Genomic DNA, 23,413 nt, shown 5'->3' on the forward strand with positions numbered 1-23,413 from the left:
ACCCCAAATCACTACTATTTAGCAGGGCAAATGCAGCAGAATCTTGGGAACACAGCCATCTGTGTGGCGCTTGTACGTTCTCCCCGTATCTGCGTGGGTTTCCTCCGGGTGCTCCGGTTTCCTCCCATAATCCAAAGATGTGCAGGTGAATTGGTCATGCTACATTGTCCATAGTGTTCGGTGCATTAGTCTGGGGGTGGGGGTGGTGGTGGTGGTGGATGGGTTACTCTTTGGAGAGTTGGTGTGGACTTGTTGGGCCGAAGGGCCTGTTGCCACACTGTAGGGAGTCTAACCTAATCTGTAAGTTTCCCTCCAAGCTATTCATCATGCAGACGTGGAAACATATTCCTTCAAAATAACTGGGTTAAAATTCTGTAATACATCCCTATCAGCATTATGTGTGTTTTTACATAATTTGGACTTTAGCAATTCAAGAAGACAGCTCACCACACAATCTCAAAGGGGAGTATGGATAGGTAATAAATGCCAGTGATGCCCATATCCTGTCAATAATAGCTACCTGTTCTTTAAACTTACTGCTTTCCATAAAAATTGCTACTGATATATTAGCATAAAAAGCTCAATAATAGCTGGGGGATCAAGTTGAGGCACAATATTATTACAACAGTAAATATTTGCATTATGCAGCACTGCACCTGAAAGTATTTTGCAGGGTGAAATGGAAAAAGTATTCTAAAGGAAATATTAAACCATGTCATTAAAAACTTGATAAAATGCGTACATTATTAACACTTTTATGAAGAAATATGAAGTGGAGATGCAGCATAATTTATGAAGGCAATTTCACAGTATAGGCCTACACAGATGAAGACATAGCCTTGACTGGAAAGGTAAAAAGAAAAGTGGCACCACAGTTGATGGCATTAAATGAATAGTTTGGAGTTACAGCACTGAAAAAGTCTCAAAACAGCAAGGATAATGTCATAGAAGAATTGAAAAATACAAACAATATTTATAAATTTATGGTATTAGAAATCAGTGTAGATTAGTACAGACAGCATGTGGGATTGATACATATGGCATAGCATTTGGACAGCAGAAATCTATGAATGATGGAGGACAGATCGCAGGCCATTGGACAGAACTGAAATAGTCCAGTTTGGAGGCAACAATAACTTAGGTGAAATAGATACTGATGTAAATGATGCTAAAGTGAAATTACAGAATACTGAAATAATAAAAGCCTATTCTATTTTCACAATATATAAAACTAAATTAAATAAACGACAGTGCATAAGCCTTGTAAATGTTGTATGAAGAAGTGGAAAAAGTGAAGTACAACTTCCAAGTTATTTGATGTCATTTCTTTCACTTTTTCACTCATTCCAATTCTCCATATAATAAGTCAATAATTCTGATTATCAAGAAATAAATTGGAATTGATTATCAGTGAAATGTTATTTTAGATTGAATGCAAGCAAAATATTTGCTCCTATCGTAATACAAGCTTTTCAAATAGCTTCTTTTGTTGTACAGTATGTATCAGCAGAGTAAGTGTTTTATCATATATTTAATGACTTACCTATATCTGGATCTGTTGCTTCAACCTTTGCCAGCAAAACATTTATCGCCGTGCTTTCATAAACAGATTGAGTATAATGACTGAAGGAAAACACAGGTGGATTGTCATTCACATCCTCCAATAACAGAACTATTCCTGACTGGCAGTAGCGTCCACCACCATCTGTTGCTCTGACAATCAAATTATACACTTGAGTTTCCTCACGGTCTAAAGCCGATAATGTTTTCAGTTCACCTATTCAATAACCACAACAAATCAGAAGTTTAGAATAAATATAAATGCATAATTGTCGAGAAAGTTAAAGCAAAAGCCAAAGAGCGATAATCCTTATAACAGAATGGCCTCAAATCATTCTAGGCCGGACGAAATGATTCAAGCTTTGATGTAAGCAAAAATAAAACACACGTGGACTATTACACCACCAGCTGTTGAAGTACATACAATGAAACACGGTTTGAAGATATTTCACAATCATATGAAATCATAAACAATAACAACTGAATTTTGAGAACTACACAATGAAATGAATTTTTTGAAATAGAGTATGCACACCCTCTGTGTGCAATATACAGATGGTTTGCAATTGGCTTCTTCACCTCCAAAATCAGTTTGTCTACAGGCTTCCCATATTTTGTGTTGCTCCAACTATGCAATTTACACCGACATACTTAAATAGATAAGTGGGACATACTAATGTCTGGCAATTATAAAAATACTTTAATCTTTTGATTCCTTTTCTGTAATATTTTTTCCTAAATATTTAGCATGATACAATATGCCCTGCTGTTTTCAGTTTTTTTCAAAAATAGGTTGTTTTCTGTTCTGTACATGCATTAATACTAATCAAGTCTTTGTGTGGCAATTTTGCATGTCCAAAAATCTGCTTGATTGCAAAAAGTCAGTTTCTATAGTTCAGTCGTTGAACAAACTTTCAGATACACTGTTTAACGTCTCTATCACATTAAACAATTAAACTCATCATTTTTTTAACTCCAGTAAATAACTTGAAAAATCCATACTAAAACAACAGAAACATTCACCATTTTCTGGTTCCAGGAAAAATTTCTCCGAGCCAGTTCCATGCAAAGAATACCGTATTTCTGCATTAGATCCAATGTCAACATCACGAGCACCAATCCTTAGAATAACTTTATTTGGTGTGATATCTTCCAAAATTGTCTCTGTATAAGTGACCTGTAGATATTTGACAGCAATACAGAGTCTCAAATGTAGCTCATTCTTCAAAAATGAATATGAATATAAGTAATCATTATTCAGTGTCCTTATGATTCAGAAAGTAATAGAAACAACAGAGGAGACTTACTTGGTCACAGACTGGACTGTTATCATTTGCATCGAGCACTCTGACTTCTACCACTGCTCTTGATACAAAAAGTCCATCAGTAGCTGTAATATTCAGAAGATAAATATCCTGTTCTTCTCGATCCAGTGGTCTTTTTACATAGACTTTCCATTCATTCTGCACCAGACCAAGGGCAAACCTCCCTTTATCATTTCCTCCTAATCACATATTAAAAACATGTCAATCAAGATACAGATTCTTTCAAAACTGTTTAAAATGTATTTCTCAAAAAAAATTCTAATTCGTCCAGTAATATGGCCAGTTGAAGATTAGCTTATTAATGAAATTTTCAGCCCTGGAACATGACAGAGTAAATGAATTTTAAATTAATGATACAAAAGGCTGGATAGAATAGGTTGCATTTAATACTTTCCTGCCACGGGTCTGAATGTGGAGAGTACCAGTTAATCCAACATGCAGTGTGCCAAACACCCACCTGCTCGCTCCTGCATCCAATGCAATAATGTCAACAGTGGAGTGGTGTAAGATTCCCTGCCTGTCAATGGGCCAATTGAGGCCTGTAGGTGTGTAATTAATTCTCACTAAGGGTCTCATTCAGTTAGTGCTAATATTTAATGGTGGCAAAACAGCTTGTACCAAGCATTGAGTTGGGTGGGGTTCTTTGTGTTAGCTGCTGGCAGGCTAAGTTGTGATCTTTCATCAATGAGCACGCTACATCAACTGGAGGGTTAAACCTTTTATTTCCCTTCCTACCGTCACTGCCATTTCCCTATCACATTTCAAACTCCCGACCTCCCCTCACCAAGGCCTGCCATCTTAATAGTCATTGTGACCCTTAACCATTCTTAAATGATCCAGTGTTGCAGGCTCAAAGAGCTGAAGTACTGCTAAGTTATGACTTGCTTATAATTCTGAGATGGGACTTTTTAATTCAGAAGGAATCAGTCCAGTCTTTGTCTTCAGTGCATTCAGTACTTCCCTTGGTGGGAACATTTTTCTTGGTTGGACCACAGCAACATTTAAGTTGGGGCACAAGTAATCCTTCGCTTCATCTAAAATTCAGCCGATATATATAAAATTACTTAAAAGAAACTTAGAATGTGCCTCAAGGAAAATGCCTTCAAACACATTCTTGCACCCAAGTTTAATCAAGGCCATTTTCCAGTAACAGAAACCTACGTTTTTGCAGCATACATAGGACTTGCTTATAGATCTGCTGACACCAAGTAAATCAGGAAATTGATATGCAGAGAGCTCAAATCCAATGATTTCACAGTAACAAGAGATAGTATCAACCCATGTCACATCATTAACCACAAGCATGAATGCTACATCAGTATTAACTGTGGCATAGTCAGTGATACACTTGATTCTAAGCCACATGATTGTGACTCAAGTTCCACTCCAGGATACGAGTACCAAAATCATTGGCTGGTATCCAGTGCAGTGCTGAGGGAGCAGAAGCAGGGTCTGCCTTTTCAGGTGGACAAATAATACCATATGGAAGAATAGTTAGGAAAGTTATCCTTGATCAATGTTTACTCATAGAATGCCTACAGTGTGGAAGTAGGCCATTCGGCCCATTGAGTCCACATCACCCCAAACAGCATCTCACCCAGATCCAATCCTCTACCCTTTCCCTATAGCCCTGCATGTTCCAATGGCTCACCCACCTAGCCTGCACACCTCTGGACCCTGTTGGGCAATTTAGCATGGCAAATCCACCTAATCTGTGCATCTTTGGATGGTGGGAGGAAAGCAGAGACCCCAGAGGAAACCCACACAGACATGGAGAAATGTGCAAACTCCACACAGTCAGTGGCCTGAGGCTGGCATCAAACCTGGGTCCCTGATGCTGTGAGGCAGCAGTGCTAACCATTGAGCCATCATGCTGTTCCTCACATCAACAACACAATGACAGATTATCTGATCATTATCACTTTGCAAGGTTGTTGGACTTTGCTCTGTAGTCTCAGGTTTCAGTGCTGTCTACACCAAAACAGTCAGTAGCCATGAGGGTACTTTACAAACTGAGGTCTTTCTTTCTTTTATGGCATCTCCAGTCTCCACATCAGCCAACTCTGAGGCATCCCAAAGTTAGGTTAAAAAGAATCTAATCATTAACGTACAGTTCCCACAATTGCCTCTTCAAAATATGCAGTACTTGCAAAACTTATGCGCAAATACATATCCTTAATAGGAACTAAATGTCATTTTCCATGATGCGCATATAACTACTTGCAACTACATAGATTGCCTAAACAGATAAATTTAAAATTGCAACTGAGTATGCAATTGTTGCAAAAATAAAATGCGAATATAGCAGCAGCTGCATTAATGATGGTGTCAAAGTATAAGGTCCAAAACAGATTGTCCATTAGTGGGCGGCACGGTGGCACAGTGGTTAGCACTGCTGCCTCACAGCGCCAGAGACCCGGGTTCAATTCCCGCCTCAGGCGACTGACTGTGTGGAGTTTGCACGTTCTCCCCGTGTCTGCGTGGGTTTCCTCCGGGTGCTCCGGTTTCCTCCCACAGTCCAAAGATGTGCAGGTCAGGTGAATTGGCCATGCTAAATTGTCCGTAGTGTTAGGTAAGGGGCAAATGTAAGGGTAGGGGTATGGGTGAGTTTCGCTTCGGCGGGTCGGTGTGGACTTGCTGGGCCGAAGGGCCTGTTTCCACACTGTAAGTAATCTAATCTAAATAGATTCTGGATTAGTGGTGCTGGAAGAGCACAGGAGTTCAGGCAGCATCCAAGGAGCAGTGAAATCGACATTTCGGGCAAAAAGCCCTTCATCAGGAATAAAGGCAGTGAGCTTGAAGCGTGGAGAGATAAGCTAGAGGAGGGTGGGGGTGGGGAGCAAGTAGCATAGAGTACAATGGGTGAGTGGGGGAGGGGATGAAGGTGATAGGTCAGGGAGGAGAGGGTGGAGTGGATAGGTGGAAAAGGAGATAGGCAGGTAGGACAAGTCCGGACAAGTCATGGGGACAGTGCTGAGCTGGAAGTTTGGAACTAGGGTGAGGTGGGGGAAAGGGGAAATGAGCAAACTGTTGAAGTCCACATTGATGCCCTGGGGTTGAAGTGTTCCGAGGCGAAAGATGAGGCGTTCTTCCTCCAGGCGTCTGGTGGTGAGGGAGCAGTGGTGAAGGAGGCTCAGGACCTCCATGTCCTCGGCAGAGTGGGAGGGGGAGTTGAAATGTTGGGCCACGGACCGGTGTGGTTGATTGGTGCGGGTGTCCCGGAGATGTTCCCTAAAGCACTCTGCTAGGAGGCACCCAGCCTCCCCAATGTAGAGGAGACCGCATCGGGAGCAACAGATACAATAAGTGATATTAGTGGATATGCAGGTAAAACGTTGATGGATGTGGAAGGCTCCTTTAGGGCCTTGGATAGAGGTGAGAGAGGAGGTGTGGGCACAAGTTTTACAGTTCCTGTGGTGGCAGGGGAAAGTGCCAGGATGGGAGGGTGGGTTGTGGGGGGGCATGGACCTGACCAGGTAGTGACGGAGGGAACGGTCTTTGCGGAAGGCGGAAAGGGGTGATGAGGGAAATATATCCCTGGTGGTGGGGTCTTTTTGGGGGTGGCAGAAATGTCGGCGGATGATTTGGTTTATGCGAAAGTTTGTAGAGTGGAAGGTGAGTACCAGGGGCGTTCTGTCCTTGTTACGATTGGAGGGGTGGGGTCTGAGGGCGGAGGTGCGGGATGTGGATGAGATGCGTTGGAGGGCATCTTTAACCACGTGGGAAGGGAAATTGCGGTCTCTAAAGAAGGAGGCCATCTGGTGTGTTCTGTGGTGAAACTGGTCCTTCTGGGAGCAGATACGGCAGAGGCGGAGGAATTGGGAATACGGGATGGCATTTTTGCAAGAGTTAGGGTGGGAAGAGGTGTAATCCAGGTAGCTGTGAGAGTCGGTGGGTTTTTACCTTATAAGTAAATAGAATCATAGAGAAACAGATTCTTCAGTCCAACTCATCCATGCTGACCAGATTGCCCAACATAATCTACTCCCATTTGCTAACACTTGGCCCACATCCCTTTAAACTCTTCCTATTCATATACTCATCCAAATGCCTTTTAAATGTTGTACTTGCACCAGCTTTGACCACATCCTCTGGCAGCTCGTTCTGTACATGCACCACTCTTTGCATGAAAGAGTTGTCTCTTAGATCCCTTTTAAAGTTTTCCCCTCTCACCCTAAACCTATGCCTTCTAGTTCTGGACTCCCCCAACCCAGGGAAAAGATCTTGTCTATTTACCCTATCTATGGCCCTCATGATTTTACAACCCTTCATATAGTAACCCCTCAGCTTCTAATGCTCCAGGGAAGAAAGCTTCAACTTATTAAGCCTCTCTCTATAGCTCAAATCCTCAACCCTGGCAACATCCTGGTGAATCCTTTCTGAACCCTACATTTGCAATCACTCGGTAGAACTTTCTCAGGTTAGTGGGGACTATGCAGATAACGATACGGAATAAGGAGCTTGACATGCTCCTGATCCTTCCAGCTTTTCCAGAATGAGTTGAGTTGAGAGTGCAGCAGTGATATCTGTGGCTGATGTGGGGAATAATTAAGAATAAAATTAGGAGCAAATATATCCATGCATTCCCTATTTCCCAACAATACAGGAATTCCAGACCATGTCTGACCACCTGGCAGGTTGGAAGTGGTGAGAGACACATCAACAAGAATTTATGTCTGACTGCCAAGCTGTGAAAACTTTATTTAGTCACAATGAAGCGTGGTAGTCATGGTCAGATAAAAGTCTACTGCTTAAAGCACTCTTTACAGATCATCTTATCACTGCTTGACAGGTGGCCATCAATTGCTTGAATGTACATCACATTCCAACTTCCTTGCTAGAAGTCTTCAGAACTGTTAGACAGCAGCTTATACAACTCCATCATTCATCTCTGCTGACATAAATCAGGAGGAAGCTCAACACCACCAATTCATCTCCGACGAAAGAAAATAACATTCATGGCAGCATCAGCTGCTGTTGACTCAGTCACATGCCTCTTTACAAGACAGAGGGAATGGACACAGAGATCCAGCCAGTTGGAGATGTGATCCAGCAAATGGGATTTCAGGTAGAAGACCAGCTCTTACAATGTGTGTGAACACCGATGCTCAAGAGATTTTTGCTGACATGTGTGCCTTCGTGAAACAAAATTTCCTTCCCAATGGAGCAAATGGAGACACCTTGCCAATAGCCAATGAGGTGTCCATCACTGGAGGCCAACCCTGTTGACTCTCTCTGTCTCACATCTCCACTTCTCTCCATGTTTTAGACCAGCCATTCTAAATGGGGGCCATATGGGCGGGCCACAGACTGATCAATAATAAATTATTTTCTGTCTATCTGTTCGTGTTGTATCTCTGTTTTGAAAAGCAGGGGCCCCGGAACCTGAGAAGAGCTCCTGGGAGGGTTGTGGCCTAAAGAAAGTTGAGAATCACTGCTTTAGACCATCATTTCTTGTAGAGAGGGAAAACAAGTGCTGCTAATGCTGATGTACCAAAGAGGGGTAAGGACATTGATATGATAAGTTAACAGGCTGCCCAATTAGGAATGTGGGCTGACTTTGGATATAGGAAAGTGAGAAGCTAGACGATCTATAACCCCGAGGAATGAAGTGCAGGAGAATCCTGGGAAAAAGGCTCCTCCTGTTAAGTGTGAGACACTATGCGTGTGTATGTGTGCGCCAAATGTGGGTGGCAGAAGAGCTGACAGCTTGGTTGGGTGAAGAGTTTACATACACACATATATTTCCCAGGTCTCCTTTCCATTCCTGTAGGGACTGCAGATGAACTATCAAAGCATTGTTGAGTTTACTGAAACATGCTGTTTTCCCTACAAATAAAAATACTTCCTCTGACAGAATAGCTGCATTGTCCCACCCATCTTCCCTGACTGAGCAGCAAGAGGCAGATCCTTAATCTGTTTGGTATGGAGCAGCCAGAAGGGATGAAAATTATTTGAAGCAAGAACTGAAAGTGCTGGAAATATCATCAGGTCTACAGCATATGTACAGAAAGTAAAACAGCATTAGTAATTTGATTTGATTATGACTTATTCAGAACTAAAGGAATGTTGAAATATGATGGGTTTTATGACATGGAAAGGGGTAAGAAGGAAAAACATTAGGGATGGTCGAGAAAAGGAACAAATTGGAAGATAGTAAACTACAAGAATATAATGAAAGAAAGGCAAACAGAGTGGCAGAGACAGGAAGCAAAACCAAAACTTTCCCGCTCTCCACTGGAACGGAGAAAAATCTTCAACCACATTTCCAATTTCACCCTTTCTTTCATCTTCACATCTTCCAACTTTGTAACGTCCTGCTCCTTTCCTAATTTCCGTGCCTTCATGTCTAGGGATCTCATTCTATTAATGTTCACTCAAGCCCCTCTGATTGCTACAGTTACTGCACCTATACTTCCTGACACCTGCCTCCTAAAAGGACTCCATTCTATTCTCCTAATTTCTCCACATCCCTCATCTCTTTTCCAATGGTGCAACCTTCTATGTCAGTGCTTCTGGCAAGTCTCTTCTTTACATTAACTAAAGATTTCCTTCCTTCCTCCCTCCCACGCCACCTCCACACATCCACACAGATTGACAAGATCCTCAAGTTCTCACTTCCTGTTTCATCAACCCAGACATTGAAAGGCTTATCCCCTACCCTTTCTACTACCTCCAGCATGATTTCACGACCAAAAACATCTCACCCTTTCATTTCCTGTCAGCATTCGAAGAAACTGTTCCTTCAGGGACAGCCTGGTCCACCCCTCAATTACCTAGAACATCTCAAATCAATTCACGCAATCATTGGTGTTGTGCCACCTGCCTCTTTGGGTCCTCTCTCCTCAATGTCTAAGGCCCCAACACTCCAGGTGAAGCAGCGATTTGTCTGTACTTCTTTCAATTTAGACTTCTGCATTTGCTAGTCACATTGCAGTAACGTTCACACAGCAGTCATTGTGAGTTCAGCTTCCCCTCTGTGGAGCACATTCATTCATCAGTAAACATGAGCTCAAGCTTCCAACTGTTTGTCAATATAATTCAGCAGGCTTGTTGAATGCTCACATTTCTGTCCTCAGCCTGCTGCAGTGTTCAAGTGAAACTCAATGCCAGCATGAAAAACAGCACCTCCCCCAGTTAGGCACAATGCAGCATTCTGGAATCAATATTTTGTTAAACTACTTGGGACCATAAACTTTGTCCCCCATTTTGATTTCTTATTTTGCCAGTCTGGTCTTGTTTTTTATGCTTTTGCTTTAGTACAGAATTAGAACAGTTCATCATTCTTTCATTCACACCCCAGATAATTGTTTTGTTCCTACAACAGCAAACACTCCCTTTGTCTTTTGGTTAATATCCTTGTTATCATTAAATCTTTCCCACCCTCTACCTTATCTCAGACCTTCCCTTTTGGTTTTTTCTCTCTCTGTCGTCAATACCTACCTCCTACCACTCCCAAAGCCTCTTCCAATAGCATAATCCATTGCAATTCTACCTTCCTTTAGTTCTAAGGAAGACTCATACTTGACTTAAAACATTAACTGCTTTTCTTTCCACAGACACTGCCAGATTCACTGTATATTTACAGTACATTCTGTTCTTACTTCAGATTTACAGCAACTGCAAGTAGTTTGTTTCACTACAGCTGCTCATCAGGATGTTGGATTCACAACCCAGAAACAGCCCACCCATACATTTGCAATTTTATATAGTAAATTCTCTTTTGTTAGCTAGAAAAGCCTACCTAAGTTAATTGACTCATTAATTATAGTTCAATTTTTTTTAACTATTCCTGGTATTAATAGCTCATAGAAATTTTAAATATCATAGATTCAAATAACATAATGCAGTTAATACTTTGTCCAATATAAAGCAGCACAACTAGTAATTGAGTAAGTTTATGCAATTGATTATTTAGCAATATGGACCGTGAATTTCTCAGTTTCAACTCTGCAATGTACTGATCTTGGCATTAATGATGGTAGATATATGAAAAAGTTTCACAGCAGTCTGTTAGGGAATGAAAATTTGAACCATTCCACTTGTGTTCTGGAAACATTTATGTTTGGAAATACCAAAGAACAAGCTCATGTACATGCCCCCTTGATAAAATAGTCCATTAACACTTACATCAAGAATCATATTAAAAAATTGACACAAGTGAAGAACTAGAGAGCAAGCAGCAACTTTCATAATATAACCCAAAACCAAGGAAATTATATAAATGAAAATAAAAATATGAATAAGTAGCTTATTCACTGTCACTCATTTGCTACTCCATATACAGTAAAAATCACCCGGATAACACCAATTAGTAGTACCATCATGAAACATAACAAAATGCAAAACTAAAAGGTGAAAAAAACTACATTTTACAGATACAGCTTTCTCTTAGTGAGTAGATATAACTCTCCACAGAGATATGACAGTGGTCATGAATCAGCTTGTAGGGAGAAACAGAGTGTGAAAACGGACCATTAGGCCCCTTGAGGAGCAAGTGAGGACTGCAGATGCTGGAGATCAGAGTTGAGTGTCTGGTGCTGGAAAAGCACAAAAGTAAGGCAGCATCCGAGGAGCAGGAGAATCGACATTTTGGTATAAGCCCATCATTCTTCTGCTTCTCGGATGCTGCTTGACCTGCTGTGCTTTCCCAGCAGCACACTCTCGATTCGGCCCATTGAGTCCACACTAACCCTCCCTAGAATATTCCACACAGACCCATCACCCTACCCTATTCCAGTAGCCCTGCATTCCCCATGGCTAATCCATCTAGTCTGCACATCTCTGGACACTGTGCACAATTTAGCATGGCCAATCAACCTAACATGCACATTTTTTGACTGTGGGAGGAAACTGGAGCACACGGAGGAAACTCGCACAGACACTGGGAGAATATGCAAACGCCACACAGTCAGTGGCAGCAGTGCTAACCACTGAGTCACTGTGCTGCTCAAATGGAAGGCAATATTCACTTATATATGACAATATCAGGTTGTGTGTGTTGCTGTAAGCAAAACAGAATGTCCAAGAAACAGGATGTCAGATGGCTAGTAGATCTTGAGGTTGTGAAACTGAATATTCAGGAAATACATTGGCATTTGGGACAATTTACTGCCATTTTGAACAATTCTACTTGAAAATGTAGAATTAAGTGAAGGCAGTGGTAAACTGCTTTCTTGCACTGCTGCAGTCCATTTGTATAGACAGACTGAAAATGCTGGTAGCGAGGGAATTCCAGGATTTCTACCTAGCAACACTAAAGGGATTGGCATGTATCACTGAGTCAGGACATTCAGTGGCTTGGGAGGGGAGCATGCAGGTGGTGGTGTTCCCATGCATTTACTGCCCTTGACCTTCTATATGATAAGAAGTCATGGGTTTCTAAAGTGCTATCTAAAGGAGCCTTTTTGAATTTTTGTCATGCAACCTGTTGATGATACACAATATTGCTACTATGTATTGGTGATGGAGGGATTGAATGTTTTGTGGATACGGTATTAATCAGATGAGTTTTGGCCTGGATTGTATCAAGCTTCTTGTGTATTATTGAAACTGTACTCAATGGGGAATATTCCATCAACTTCCTGACTTGTACCTTTTGATGTATATGGTGGACTGATTTTGGACAATCAAGAGGTGAGTTAGTCATTGCAGGAATCCTCATCTCTGTTCTTGTAAACTCTGTATTTATAGGGCTAGTTTCTTGTCAGCAGTAACCCAAGAACGCAGATGGTGGGGGACTCAGCAATACCACTGAATATCAAGGGATGATGTTTAGATTTTCACTTGAAGATGGTAATTGCCCAGCACTTGAACAACGTGAATTTTATTCACCACTTGACAGCCCAACCTTGCTTTTGCTCAGATCTGGCTGCCTTTGGTCATTGACTGCTGCAGTGTCTGAGGAGCTGCAAATGAGGTTGAACAATGTGTAATCAACAAATATCTCTCATTCTGACTTTAGGACAATGGGAAGGTCATCGATGAAGCAACTGACAATGATTGGGTCAAGGCACTCCCCTGAGGAATTCCTGCAGAGATGCCCTAGAACTGAGATGACTGATCTTCAACAATTATAACATCCTTTTCTTATGCCACATGATTCCAACCAGCAGAGATACTTCTCCCGATTCTCATGGACTCCAGTCTTGCTAGGATTCCTTGATGCCATATTTGATCAAATGCAACCTGGATGTTAAGGGCATTCACTTTCAAAGTAATAGTTGGGTAAGGCAGTAGATGGAGAAAGTGTGCAGTTGCATTGAGAGATAGTTGGGTTTGGTATAAGGTGCTGTTGGTCAGGGTTAATCATTCCACTTCTGGGTGTGGTGGACAGATTCTGGGAACTACTTGGGTCGGGTCTTGAGTAGCTAGATGGCAGTGGTTTGTTACTGTGAGCTGGAGAGGTAGCTGAGTTGGGTCAGCAAATCAGGGAGGTCGTTGGGGGCACAGTAAATAAATGGAGAAGTCAGTTGTATAGTCTGATGCCTCTGATGACAGTTTAAAGTGAGAAGCTTTTTCCAAGTGTTCTGGATTGCCTATTGGATGTTCAAACCTCGAGCACATTTCCATGGAGTCAGCACATTGGGAATTCTATGGGTTGTGACATGCATCTTGTGTTACATGTCAAGACTCGGAAAATCTGAAGAAACCCAGTTGATATACTCAAAACTCAAAAACAAAATATTATAGTAACAGCAGCAGATGGTACTCCACCAGCTTTTGGTTCTGTCAGACATTAATGATCTCATCAATACTCTCTCTGGGGTAGGGGATGTGCTTGTTTCTACAGTGGATGCATCATCAGTCAATTCTATTCAATTCAGTCTCTCACATAATTGTAGCTGATAATCTTCTGCTTTTGTTCATACACGCATGTCCCATGACTTCTAAGATTGACTGAGGCTATAGCTACAAAGTACACTTCTGGTAAGATAATTATTAATAAATTAATCTGCTCACAAGCATAAAGCCAGACTTCCTCATTATCCCAAACTGTAGCACACACTGATGCTAATACATAAATGAAAACTACGGCTAACAAAATACTGTATATACCTCTGAATTGGTGATTTTATATACTACAGTGTTTAAAATTGTAAGATAATTTTCAATTTCTAACTTCAAGGCAGTTTTAATAAAGCTTATCCCAACAATCAGCCTATTGTGCCTGTGCTAGCTCTTTCAAAATGTTATCTAATTAGTTCCACTGTCCTTTCTGTTTTTCCTAATATCTGAACAATTTTGTTCATTTTTCTAGTAACTATCAAACTTCCTTTTGAAAGTTGTCATTGTATCTGCTTCCACAACCTTTTCAGGTAGTGAGTTCCAGATCACAAGTTGATTCATCATTTTTGTCCCCTATTGTCCTCACTGAATCTTGTCATTGATCTCAAATCTACACCCTTTAATTAGTGAAGCAAAACCCTTCAATTTCCTCATTAACCTTCTCTGCTGAAGGAGAACAATATGAGGATCTTTTGTCTTTTCAAATCTGGTTCGGGTGATTTATCCACCCTCAAGCCTTTCAGCTTCCCCAGCACCTTCTCCTTACTGAGGACCACTACACTCACCTCTGTTTCCGATTCTCTGGAAATCCTGGTTTGTTATTGATGTCTTCAATTGTGAAAACTGATGTGAAGCACCTATTCAATGCCTCCATCATTTCTTTGTTCCCCAATACTACTTCTCCAGCCTCATTTTCCAGTAGTCCAATGTCCACTTGTGCCTCCCTATTACCTTTTATATATCTTTAAAAAAAAATTCTCGCTATCTTCTTTCATATTACTAACTAGCTTACCCTCATATTTAATAACCTCTCCCTTTATTGATTCTGTAGCTGTCTTCTGCTGGTTCTTAAAGGCTTCCCAGTCCTCTGGCTTCCCACTAATCTTCACCATGTTGTATGTGTTTCCCTTTGCTTTTAGCTGTCTCTGACTTCTTCAGTCAGTCATGGTGGCCTTATTCTCCCCCGAGCATGTTTTTTCTTCCTTGGGATGAACTATTGTATCTCCCAATTACCCCCAGAAACTCTTGCCATTGTTGCTCCACTATTTTCCCTGCTAGACTCCCCTTTGAATCAACGCTGGCCAACTCTTCCCTTATGTCTATTTAGTAACCTTCACTCAATTGTAATACCATTCTACCCGATTACATATCCTCCCTTTCAAACTGCAGGGTGAATATGATAACATTGCATCACTGCTCCCTTCACCTTTAGCTCCCTAATCAAGTTTACCTTACAAAATCCTTAACTGTCAGAGTGTTTTCATTCCTGGTGCAATTGCATATTATGCTGAAACCACACAAAATGCTGGTTTGGCCACAGCCATAGTGCTGCGTGAAGTCCGGGTCACAGCATTATATGAAGATGTGATTGCATTAAACAAGATGCACAGGAAATTTACCAGGATGTTAACTGAACTGGAAGGTCTGAGACATGAGGAGACATGAGGGATTATTTTCCTTGGAGCACTGAACTTTGAAAGGGGACCTGAGGCAAATGCTTAAGATTACTAGGGGCATACCACAAGAAGGCACTTCTTCAATTAATGGGTGGGTCAATAATCAGGGTGCATAGATTTAAAGTAGAAGCTGAGAGTTGAGGAGAAACTTCTCATTCAGAGGGTTGAGAGAGTCTGGAAATCACTACCTGAAAGGGTGGTTGAGTCAGCAAGTCCCATAACATTTAAGCAGTATTTAGATATTGCCATAGGGCCCAGGGTTATGGACCAAAATCTAAATCAGTATAGCCAGATCAATGTTGATCAATATGGACTCGACAGGCCAATTGGCCTCATTCTATGCTGTAAACATCTATGAGTCTAAAAACATCGTGGAGATTTAGGGAAAAGCTGGGAAAATTGGACAAGATGAGTTAATCTTAGAAAGAGTTGGCACATATGGAATTTGCAAAAAGGTCTCCTCCTGCACTGTATTCACTCTGTTTTTTTTTGAAAATGACACCTCACAGTTTCAACCTCCAAACATTGGTATTTTATCCTCCACCCTGTTTGAAAAAAAGAATAGCGTAATTTGAAAACCAGGAACAAGTATTTCTAAGTTTAGTATTTTGTTAACAATTTTTTTTGTAAGTTTCTTGAAAACTACAATTAAAATAATGGTGTTACTAATGACTTGGATAATCGTGTAAAGTTAACACTACATTTACTAATATGTACAAAATTTGACTATTTAAATAAACTACATTTGGTAACAATGCAGAACATTTAACTGCCATTGCAACTTGTTCAATAATTTACCAAATGAAACTGGTATAAATACAAACAAATTAGGTTCAATGACATTTAACACACCTAATGTAGTTCATCTATCATTCACATAAATTTGGTTTGCATTCACATAAAATGTCATGCAAAGTTGGTATCATGCAAATTAATTTGTCCATCTAAAGGCTATTAAAATGAATTGAAACACCAACAATAAAGCAATATTTGTGAACTAAGTAAACACACAATCTAAGATGCAAACATTATTCAAGTACAGTACAATGTATCTTACCCGTAATATGATAGCTGACTTGGCGGTTGACTTCAGATGTGTCATCATCTCTTGTGCTGAGGACTGCAATAACTTCACCAGGTGAATCACTTTCTCTAACAGATCCCCTATATATGTCATTCAGAAAATTTGGAGCATTGTCATTTATGTCCGTCACAACCACTTGAACTATCGTTGTTGAGGACAGAGACATCATCTCACCATTGTCCAAAGCTACCACTGTAAAAGTGTAGATTGGATGCCTTTCATGGTCAAGGTCTCTAAGTGTTCTGATCCAGCCACTGTTTCTGTCAATAGAAAATATTTCTGTAATCTTTTCAAGTTCCGAATGAGCTGCTGGCAGGAAACTGTACACAACTTGTCCATTAACTCCTGAATCTTCATCAATTGCTTGGACTTGAATTACTTTGGTTCCTATAGGCATACCTTCCATGACTGTAGCCTCATATGGATTGGTCTGAAAGATAGGCTTGTTGTCATTCAAATCCATAACTTCAATTTTAACATTAGTTGTCAAAATGATGTCCGTTCTCCCATTGTGAACAGTGACTGTGACCAAAAACTCATAAGAAGGAGTTGCTTCATAATCAAGCCTCTTGTCCAATTTTAAAATACCAGTGTGCGAATCTATCACAAATATTCCATCGTGATTATTTTTTGACAATCCTCCATTAATTATGTTAAATAAAAGATTCTGGCGAGGCAAAACTTGGATTGTACCAACTGTACTTCCTATAGGGACATCCTCTGGCAGCATGAATGAATACTGATGCTGCAAAAAAGCTGGAAGATCTGTTTCAGGAGGAAGTATGTGAAAATATACAGGAGCAAGAACACTTCGCACAGGGATACCACTATCTGAAGCTTTTACAAAGAAGGAAAGAACTGTATTTTTTACATGGTCAAAATTTCCTTTTGTGACAATCCATCCAGTTTCATGATCAATGTCTACTGCATTTTCTACATAATCTGATTCTTCACTGTACAATGAGTATAATATCTTTGCATTTTCCTGTTCATCTGGATCAAAAGCCTCCACCTGGATGATCAATGACCCTTTTGTCACATCTGCTTTTATACTTGTCCTGTATTCTGAGGCCATGAACTGGGGAGCATTGTCATTGTCATCCACCAGAATGACTTTCACAGTGCAGAATGCTGCTCTACCGCCACCATCAACTGCCATCACTGTAACATTAATCTCTCTCTCCAGAGAAAATTCTCTGTTTAGCTTTTCAGTTACAATAATCTGACCTGCAGAATTAATAGAGAACCGATCTCTTGCAAAATCATTCACTATAAAATAATGAATATTCCCATATTTCCCTGAATCCCCATCAGTAGCCATTGCCTGAATCACCTTGCTTCCAATGGCAGAGTTCTCTCTCATTTCCACCACATACATATTGCTTGAAAAAACAGGACTGTATAAATTCGCACCAAGTACTTTGATGTGCACTTGAGCAGTACTCATAAAAATGCCATCTGATACAGAAACATTCAAATTGTACACAGAATCCATTCTTTGCTTGCGATGGTTGGAAAGAGTAATAATACCTCTTTTGCTGTTCATAATAAAATTCATATGATCATTACCAGACAGGATGCTGTACTCTAATTTCTCAGCATCAGAGCTATCTGCATCAGATGCCTGGACACAAGTTACAAAGTGACCACGTGGTGCAAGTTCATTCACGTAGGACTCGTACAGAAGTTGGTTGAAGATTGGGGGGTTATCATTCATATCAGTTACATAAACAACAACTGGGACGTCAGTGCTCATTGGGGGAATGCCACTGTCTGTTGCTCGAGCTATAAAATTATATTGTTGAATGAGTTCATAGTCCAGCATGCGTGATGTTAAAATCAATCCACTTGTGCTGTCTACGTGAAAGTAGTCTGTACTGTTTAAATCATCCTGGACAATCTGATACCGTACGAGTCTTCTGTTTTCAGAATCTGCATCCAATGCTATAACTTGCAGGACAGGGGTTCCAACCATTGAGGATTCAGAAAGGGTTGCTTCATACTTAGTTTTTTCAAAAACTGGAGGGTTGTCATTAACATCATTTACAGATATATCCACAGTCACTTCAGCTTGAGCACCTGTTAGAGAGTCTGTTGCCTTTACAGTTATTTTATAGTTGGATACAGTTTCATAGTCCAGAGGACGAATGACACTAATGACTCCTGTATCAAAATTTATACTGAACTGATTTAAGGAATTTCCATCAATAATGGTATATATCAGACTTTGACCTTCAGGACTTGATGCATTGATGCTGAGGACAGGGGTGAATGTCTGTATGTCTTCATTTACAGTTCTTGAATAAAATGGTTTTTCAAAGACAGGCATTGCTTTGTTAACTACTGTGATAGGCAGTTCCACAAGTGTAGAAAGAGAAGGAGAACCTCCATCTTTAGCAATGACCACAACATCATATTCAACATTGGATAAATCAAATTCAAAAGGTTTCTTTAACAAAACAATACCTGAGTAATGATCAATCTCAAAGTGACCATATCCATCCCTAAGAAAATAAGTAACCTCTCCATTTTTACCCTTGTCATGATCCACAGCTGTAATGTGATAGATAATAGCACCTTGTTCTGCATCAACCTGAACAGCTGCATAATAAGGTAGGCCTATAAACACTGGTGGATTATCATTAATATCTTCAACCTGGACTTGAATGACTACTCTTGCAACACACCAAGGATCATGCTCACGACTTGCTTCCACTACTAACTCATAGAACTCTTGTTCTTCCCGGTCAAATGACACCGGCATTGTTTGCACAATTCCTGAAGTAGATTTAATTGTAAACTTGTCACCAGGATTCAATATTCGGTATTTCAGTGGCTCATTAAGCATGTTACCCACTGCATTTACCACTGCTACTTTTTTTATTTCTGTGCTGTTCTCCAAGATGGAAGATGAATAGAAAGTTTGAGTGAATTGTAGACCACTGTCAATTGCATCTTTCACTTTTATTTTTATCAGAGCTGTGCTGCTGAACGTCCCATCAGATACGCGAACAGTAAGTCTATAGAGTTCTTCAACAAGAGTGTGATTCCTTACAGTGACCAATCCACTTTTTGGATCAATCAAAAAATAGCTTCCTGCATTCCCATCAGTCAATGTAAAAGTTAATTCTGATAATACTTGAAAATCTGGATCTGTGGCTGACACAGTGAGAACCTCAACACCATTATACGTTGGCAGAAGAAGAACAGCTTCATAAACCTCTTGGCTGAACTTTGGTGGAGAGTCATTAATGTCAGCTACATAAATAGTAACTTCTGCTGGAGCTTCAGCTATGAGCTGTGGACTTCCACTGTCTCTGACATGGACTTGAAAATGGAAAATTGAAATTGTTTCATGATCTAGATTTGCTATTGTCCTGATTGCACCTGTACTGGAATCAACTGAAAAATATTTCTTTGCTGTAGATTCAATAATTTGATAGACAAGCAATGCATTCTGGTTACAATCAGCATCAGTAGCTCTTATAACAAGTGGCTTGTTGCCAGTAATTAAAACTGCACTGTTGACTGGAGCAGCCTCACTAATGCTGCCAGTGTATTGTGAATGCAGAAATATTGGAGGATTGTCATTTTCATCAACAACATGAATATTGACAGTAACATTTGAAGACATTCCTGCCATGTTGGATGCCTGAACAATCAGATGATAGAAGGGAATGTGTTCATAATCAAGTGCTTTCTGAACACTAATGACTCCAGAATAAGGGTTTATTGTGAAGACACTGTCTGGATTTCCACTTCTTATTTCATAAACTATTGTGGATTTGCTCACTGCTAAGATCATAATCACTGAGGTACCGGCATTGGCATTTTCATTGACCTCAATCGTGTATTCTTTCTCAAGGAACTTTGGAAGTGCATTGTCCGAAAAAGTCACAGAGACATGTACAATTGCAGTAGCAGAAAGTGCTGGGAATCCTTGATCAGAAGCTTTAACAGTCAAAACATACTGTCCAAGGGATAACAGATCAAGTTCTTTTGAAACAGTAATAATTCCCAAAACTGGTTCAATTTTAAAAGTATTTTCATTGCTTCCTGTAAAAGGAAAGAATAATTATAAATTTAAAATAAAAACTGCACACTTTTTTCAGATATTAGACAATACCACATCATATTAAGAAAGTTAAATACTGAATTAAAATTTGTATTTTAACTCGATTTGCAAACTATTTTAGCCACTAAGGGACAGATATGTTCAAAACAAAATTTCAGAATATATATTTAATATTTGGATTAATATATAACCAGTAGAAATCTCTGATTTCAACTCATAGGCTACACATAATGTGGCACTGTCACTTCAAAGAGAAAGTTAAAAATCACACAACACACAATCGCTCCTTCAGCATTGCTCCGAAAGCTAGTGTGCTTCCAATTAAACCTGTTGGACAAGAACCTGGTGTTGTGTGGTTTTTAACTTTGTACACCCCAGTCCAATACTGGCATCTCCAAATCATGACTTCAAAGAGAAGTGGTGGCAGGTCAGCATGATATCTATTTTTGGAATGGACAGAGCAGACTGCTTGCCCTTTCAGACTCAAACTTTGGTTGAAAAATATGTCCAACCCACAGCAGTAGCAAGCACTGGAGACAACAACAAGATTTGACAGGGACTTCAAGCTCTCACTCAAAAACTGATTGGCTGGCAGCTCAAGCACTTCGTGGGGTCTGTGAGGACAGGAAGAAAACAGCATAAACTCCACAGTGAAGCAATTTCCAAGCATTGACAAGCTTGGTGTTTTTTTTTAAGTGGTGGTGTTGGTTGTGGTGGGGGAGTGCTGGAGGAGAGATGGAGAGAGATGTGCAAAGGGTATTCATCTTCCCATCCTTTCTAAACTTTGTTAACGACTGGCTGTCTAATCCTATCACATTAAGGGACAAACAGCATAACAATGGGGTCAATTGAAATTATATCAAAATCAAATGATGAATCATACGCCTGAACGATTTTATGTGCCCTCCACTGCTAAAAACATCCAGGCAGTGGGGGATCATTTAAAATCCAGCCAATGTTCCTGTAGAGGAGCGATAATTAGAGATTTCAGATATGATAACAGTTACTGCTAAATAGGTTGAAATCACTGCAGGTCAAAAAAGCAAGGTGGAGGTAGGAGAACTAAGCATAATCTTTTAATACCTTTTGTTTATGAAACTAGTGCCAGAGAAAAGAAGAATTACAAACAATATAATCCTGTTCAAAAGGAGTTCCTGCTTACTGCAGGTTCATCTGCCTAATACCAGTATTTGGAAAAGGATGAGAAACCATTGGCAGGAATAAAATTTATTCGTACTTAGGCAAGAATTGTTAATAAAGACAGCAAGAAATTGTTCAGTGCAAATCATGTCTAATTTAGCTGATTGAGACCATTGAAGAAATTATAGAGAAGGCAGTATTATAAATGTTTTATATATGGACTTTCAAAAGGCATAAGCACCATATAAAATGTTTCTTCCCGAAGTAGAAGCACATGGCACCAAAGTTATGTGGTAACCTGAGTAGAAAATTTACTAAAGGAATAAAAGGCAAAGACTATTGATAAATGAATTTTATGCCTGACTGCTGGAGTGAATTCAGTGAAATCCCCCAGGGTCGATCATAGGGTTACTACTTGTTGTCAGCATAAAAATTACCCGAAGTTGGCTACTGGGAATACAATTTCACAACTTGTAGATAATACAATAGTTGATCATATTATAAGTATTGAGCAGGGTTATAACAGATCTCATGAGGGAAGACAGATGAATTGGAAGGCATATGGCGTATATAAAATAATGCAAATGAATGTGAAGTAATGCACTTTGAAATAACAAATAGGAAGAAGCATTATAATTTCAAATGTTTTATTTTGAAGGTAGTGGAAAAGCAGAAGAACCTAGGGGTATACATTCATAAATGTTTCTGGGCGTGAGAATCTGATGGAACGGTTAAACTTACAGATGGTGTCCTTGGCTTTTTAAATAGGGATATTGGATATAAAAATAGAGATCTCATACTAAACCTTTATAAATTATGGTCAGATTTCAGCTCCGAATTTGTACAATTCTGGGCATTACACTTTATGAAAGATAAAACACTGGGATTGGTTTCCTGGATGAGACAGTTTGATGCTAGGTGGAAGAATAACTATTAGAGGATTCGATATTATTAAGAATTTTGATTAAGTGAGGCGAAGCTATTTCCCTTGGAAAGAGTTCAATATCAGAAATCAGGGGTTTAAAGTAGTTAGCAAAAGTACTGGAGTGGAAATTAGGTGAAATGTATTTACACCATCTACAAGGAGTGCAATGGAATACTCCCCACTCGCTTAAATGGTTGCAGCTCCGATAATAATCAAGTAGTTTGACATGATCCAGGACAAAGCTGCCCACTTGATTAGCACTACATCCATTTCCTTGGTCACGACTGTACAGTGGCAATGTACATCTACAAAATGCTGTGCTGCCTGAATTCATGATTCACCTGCTGGAGGGAGGAGGCACTGCCTCAGGGTACGAATGAACACAAATATTGTGCCCTGTTCCAGAACAAAGGCAATCACAGTGCTTGCAGAAGTATCGAGGCATCTTCCTGCCAAACATTATGAGAAACAGTACTTGAAGGTGTTGTACCATTACAGTGTAGATTTTGCCTAACAAATCTAACCCAAATCCAGTGTGTTTTCAGAACAGTAAGATCTACAACTGACTTGATATCTTTAGACCGACAACTGCAGGGAAAATACTATCAAGGCATTCAGTTGTGGAAATGGAGATGTTCTATTTAAGGTGAACAAAATGGTCTTCCTTTCAAGGATTGGTATAACTAACAAACTGAAAGATATGATCCAGCTTTGACAAGGCAGCATCAGAACTCTAAGTTCTGTAATGGGGTTAAACAACGCTGGTGTTGACAGCCTGGCAACTCTTCTGTTTGTTGCTGTCATTTACCATTTACCTGTGCTCTATCTCCCTTTCAAGGA

General features: G+C 40.0%; 1 protein-coding gene across 1 annotated transcript in view; it reads right to left on the reverse strand.

The window, feature by feature from the left end:
- Window positions 1–23,413, reverse strand: part of LOC132816926 (protocadherin Fat 3-like) — a 575,577-nt gene that overhangs the window by 122,928 nt on the left and 429,236 nt on the right. The window contains exons 10-13 of the mRNA XM_060826951.1: window positions 16,407–20,489; window positions 2,868–3,064; window positions 2,584–2,737; window positions 1,544–1,777 (exon numbers count right to left, since the gene is read on the reverse strand). Coding sequence (XP_060682934.1) covers window positions 1,544–1,777; window positions 2,584–2,737; window positions 2,868–3,064; window positions 16,407–20,489 — 4,668 coding nt within the window. The remainder of the gene's footprint in view (window positions 1–1,543; window positions 1,778–2,583; window positions 2,738–2,867; window positions 3,065–16,406; window positions 20,490–23,413) is intronic.

The sequence above is a fragment of the Hemiscyllium ocellatum genome, chromosome 6 (assembly GCF_020745735.1).
Source record: "Hemiscyllium ocellatum isolate sHemOce1 chromosome 6, sHemOce1.pat.X.cur, whole genome shotgun sequence".
Lineage (NCBI taxonomy): Eukaryota > Metazoa > Chordata > Chondrichthyes > Orectolobiformes > Hemiscylliidae > Hemiscyllium > Hemiscyllium ocellatum.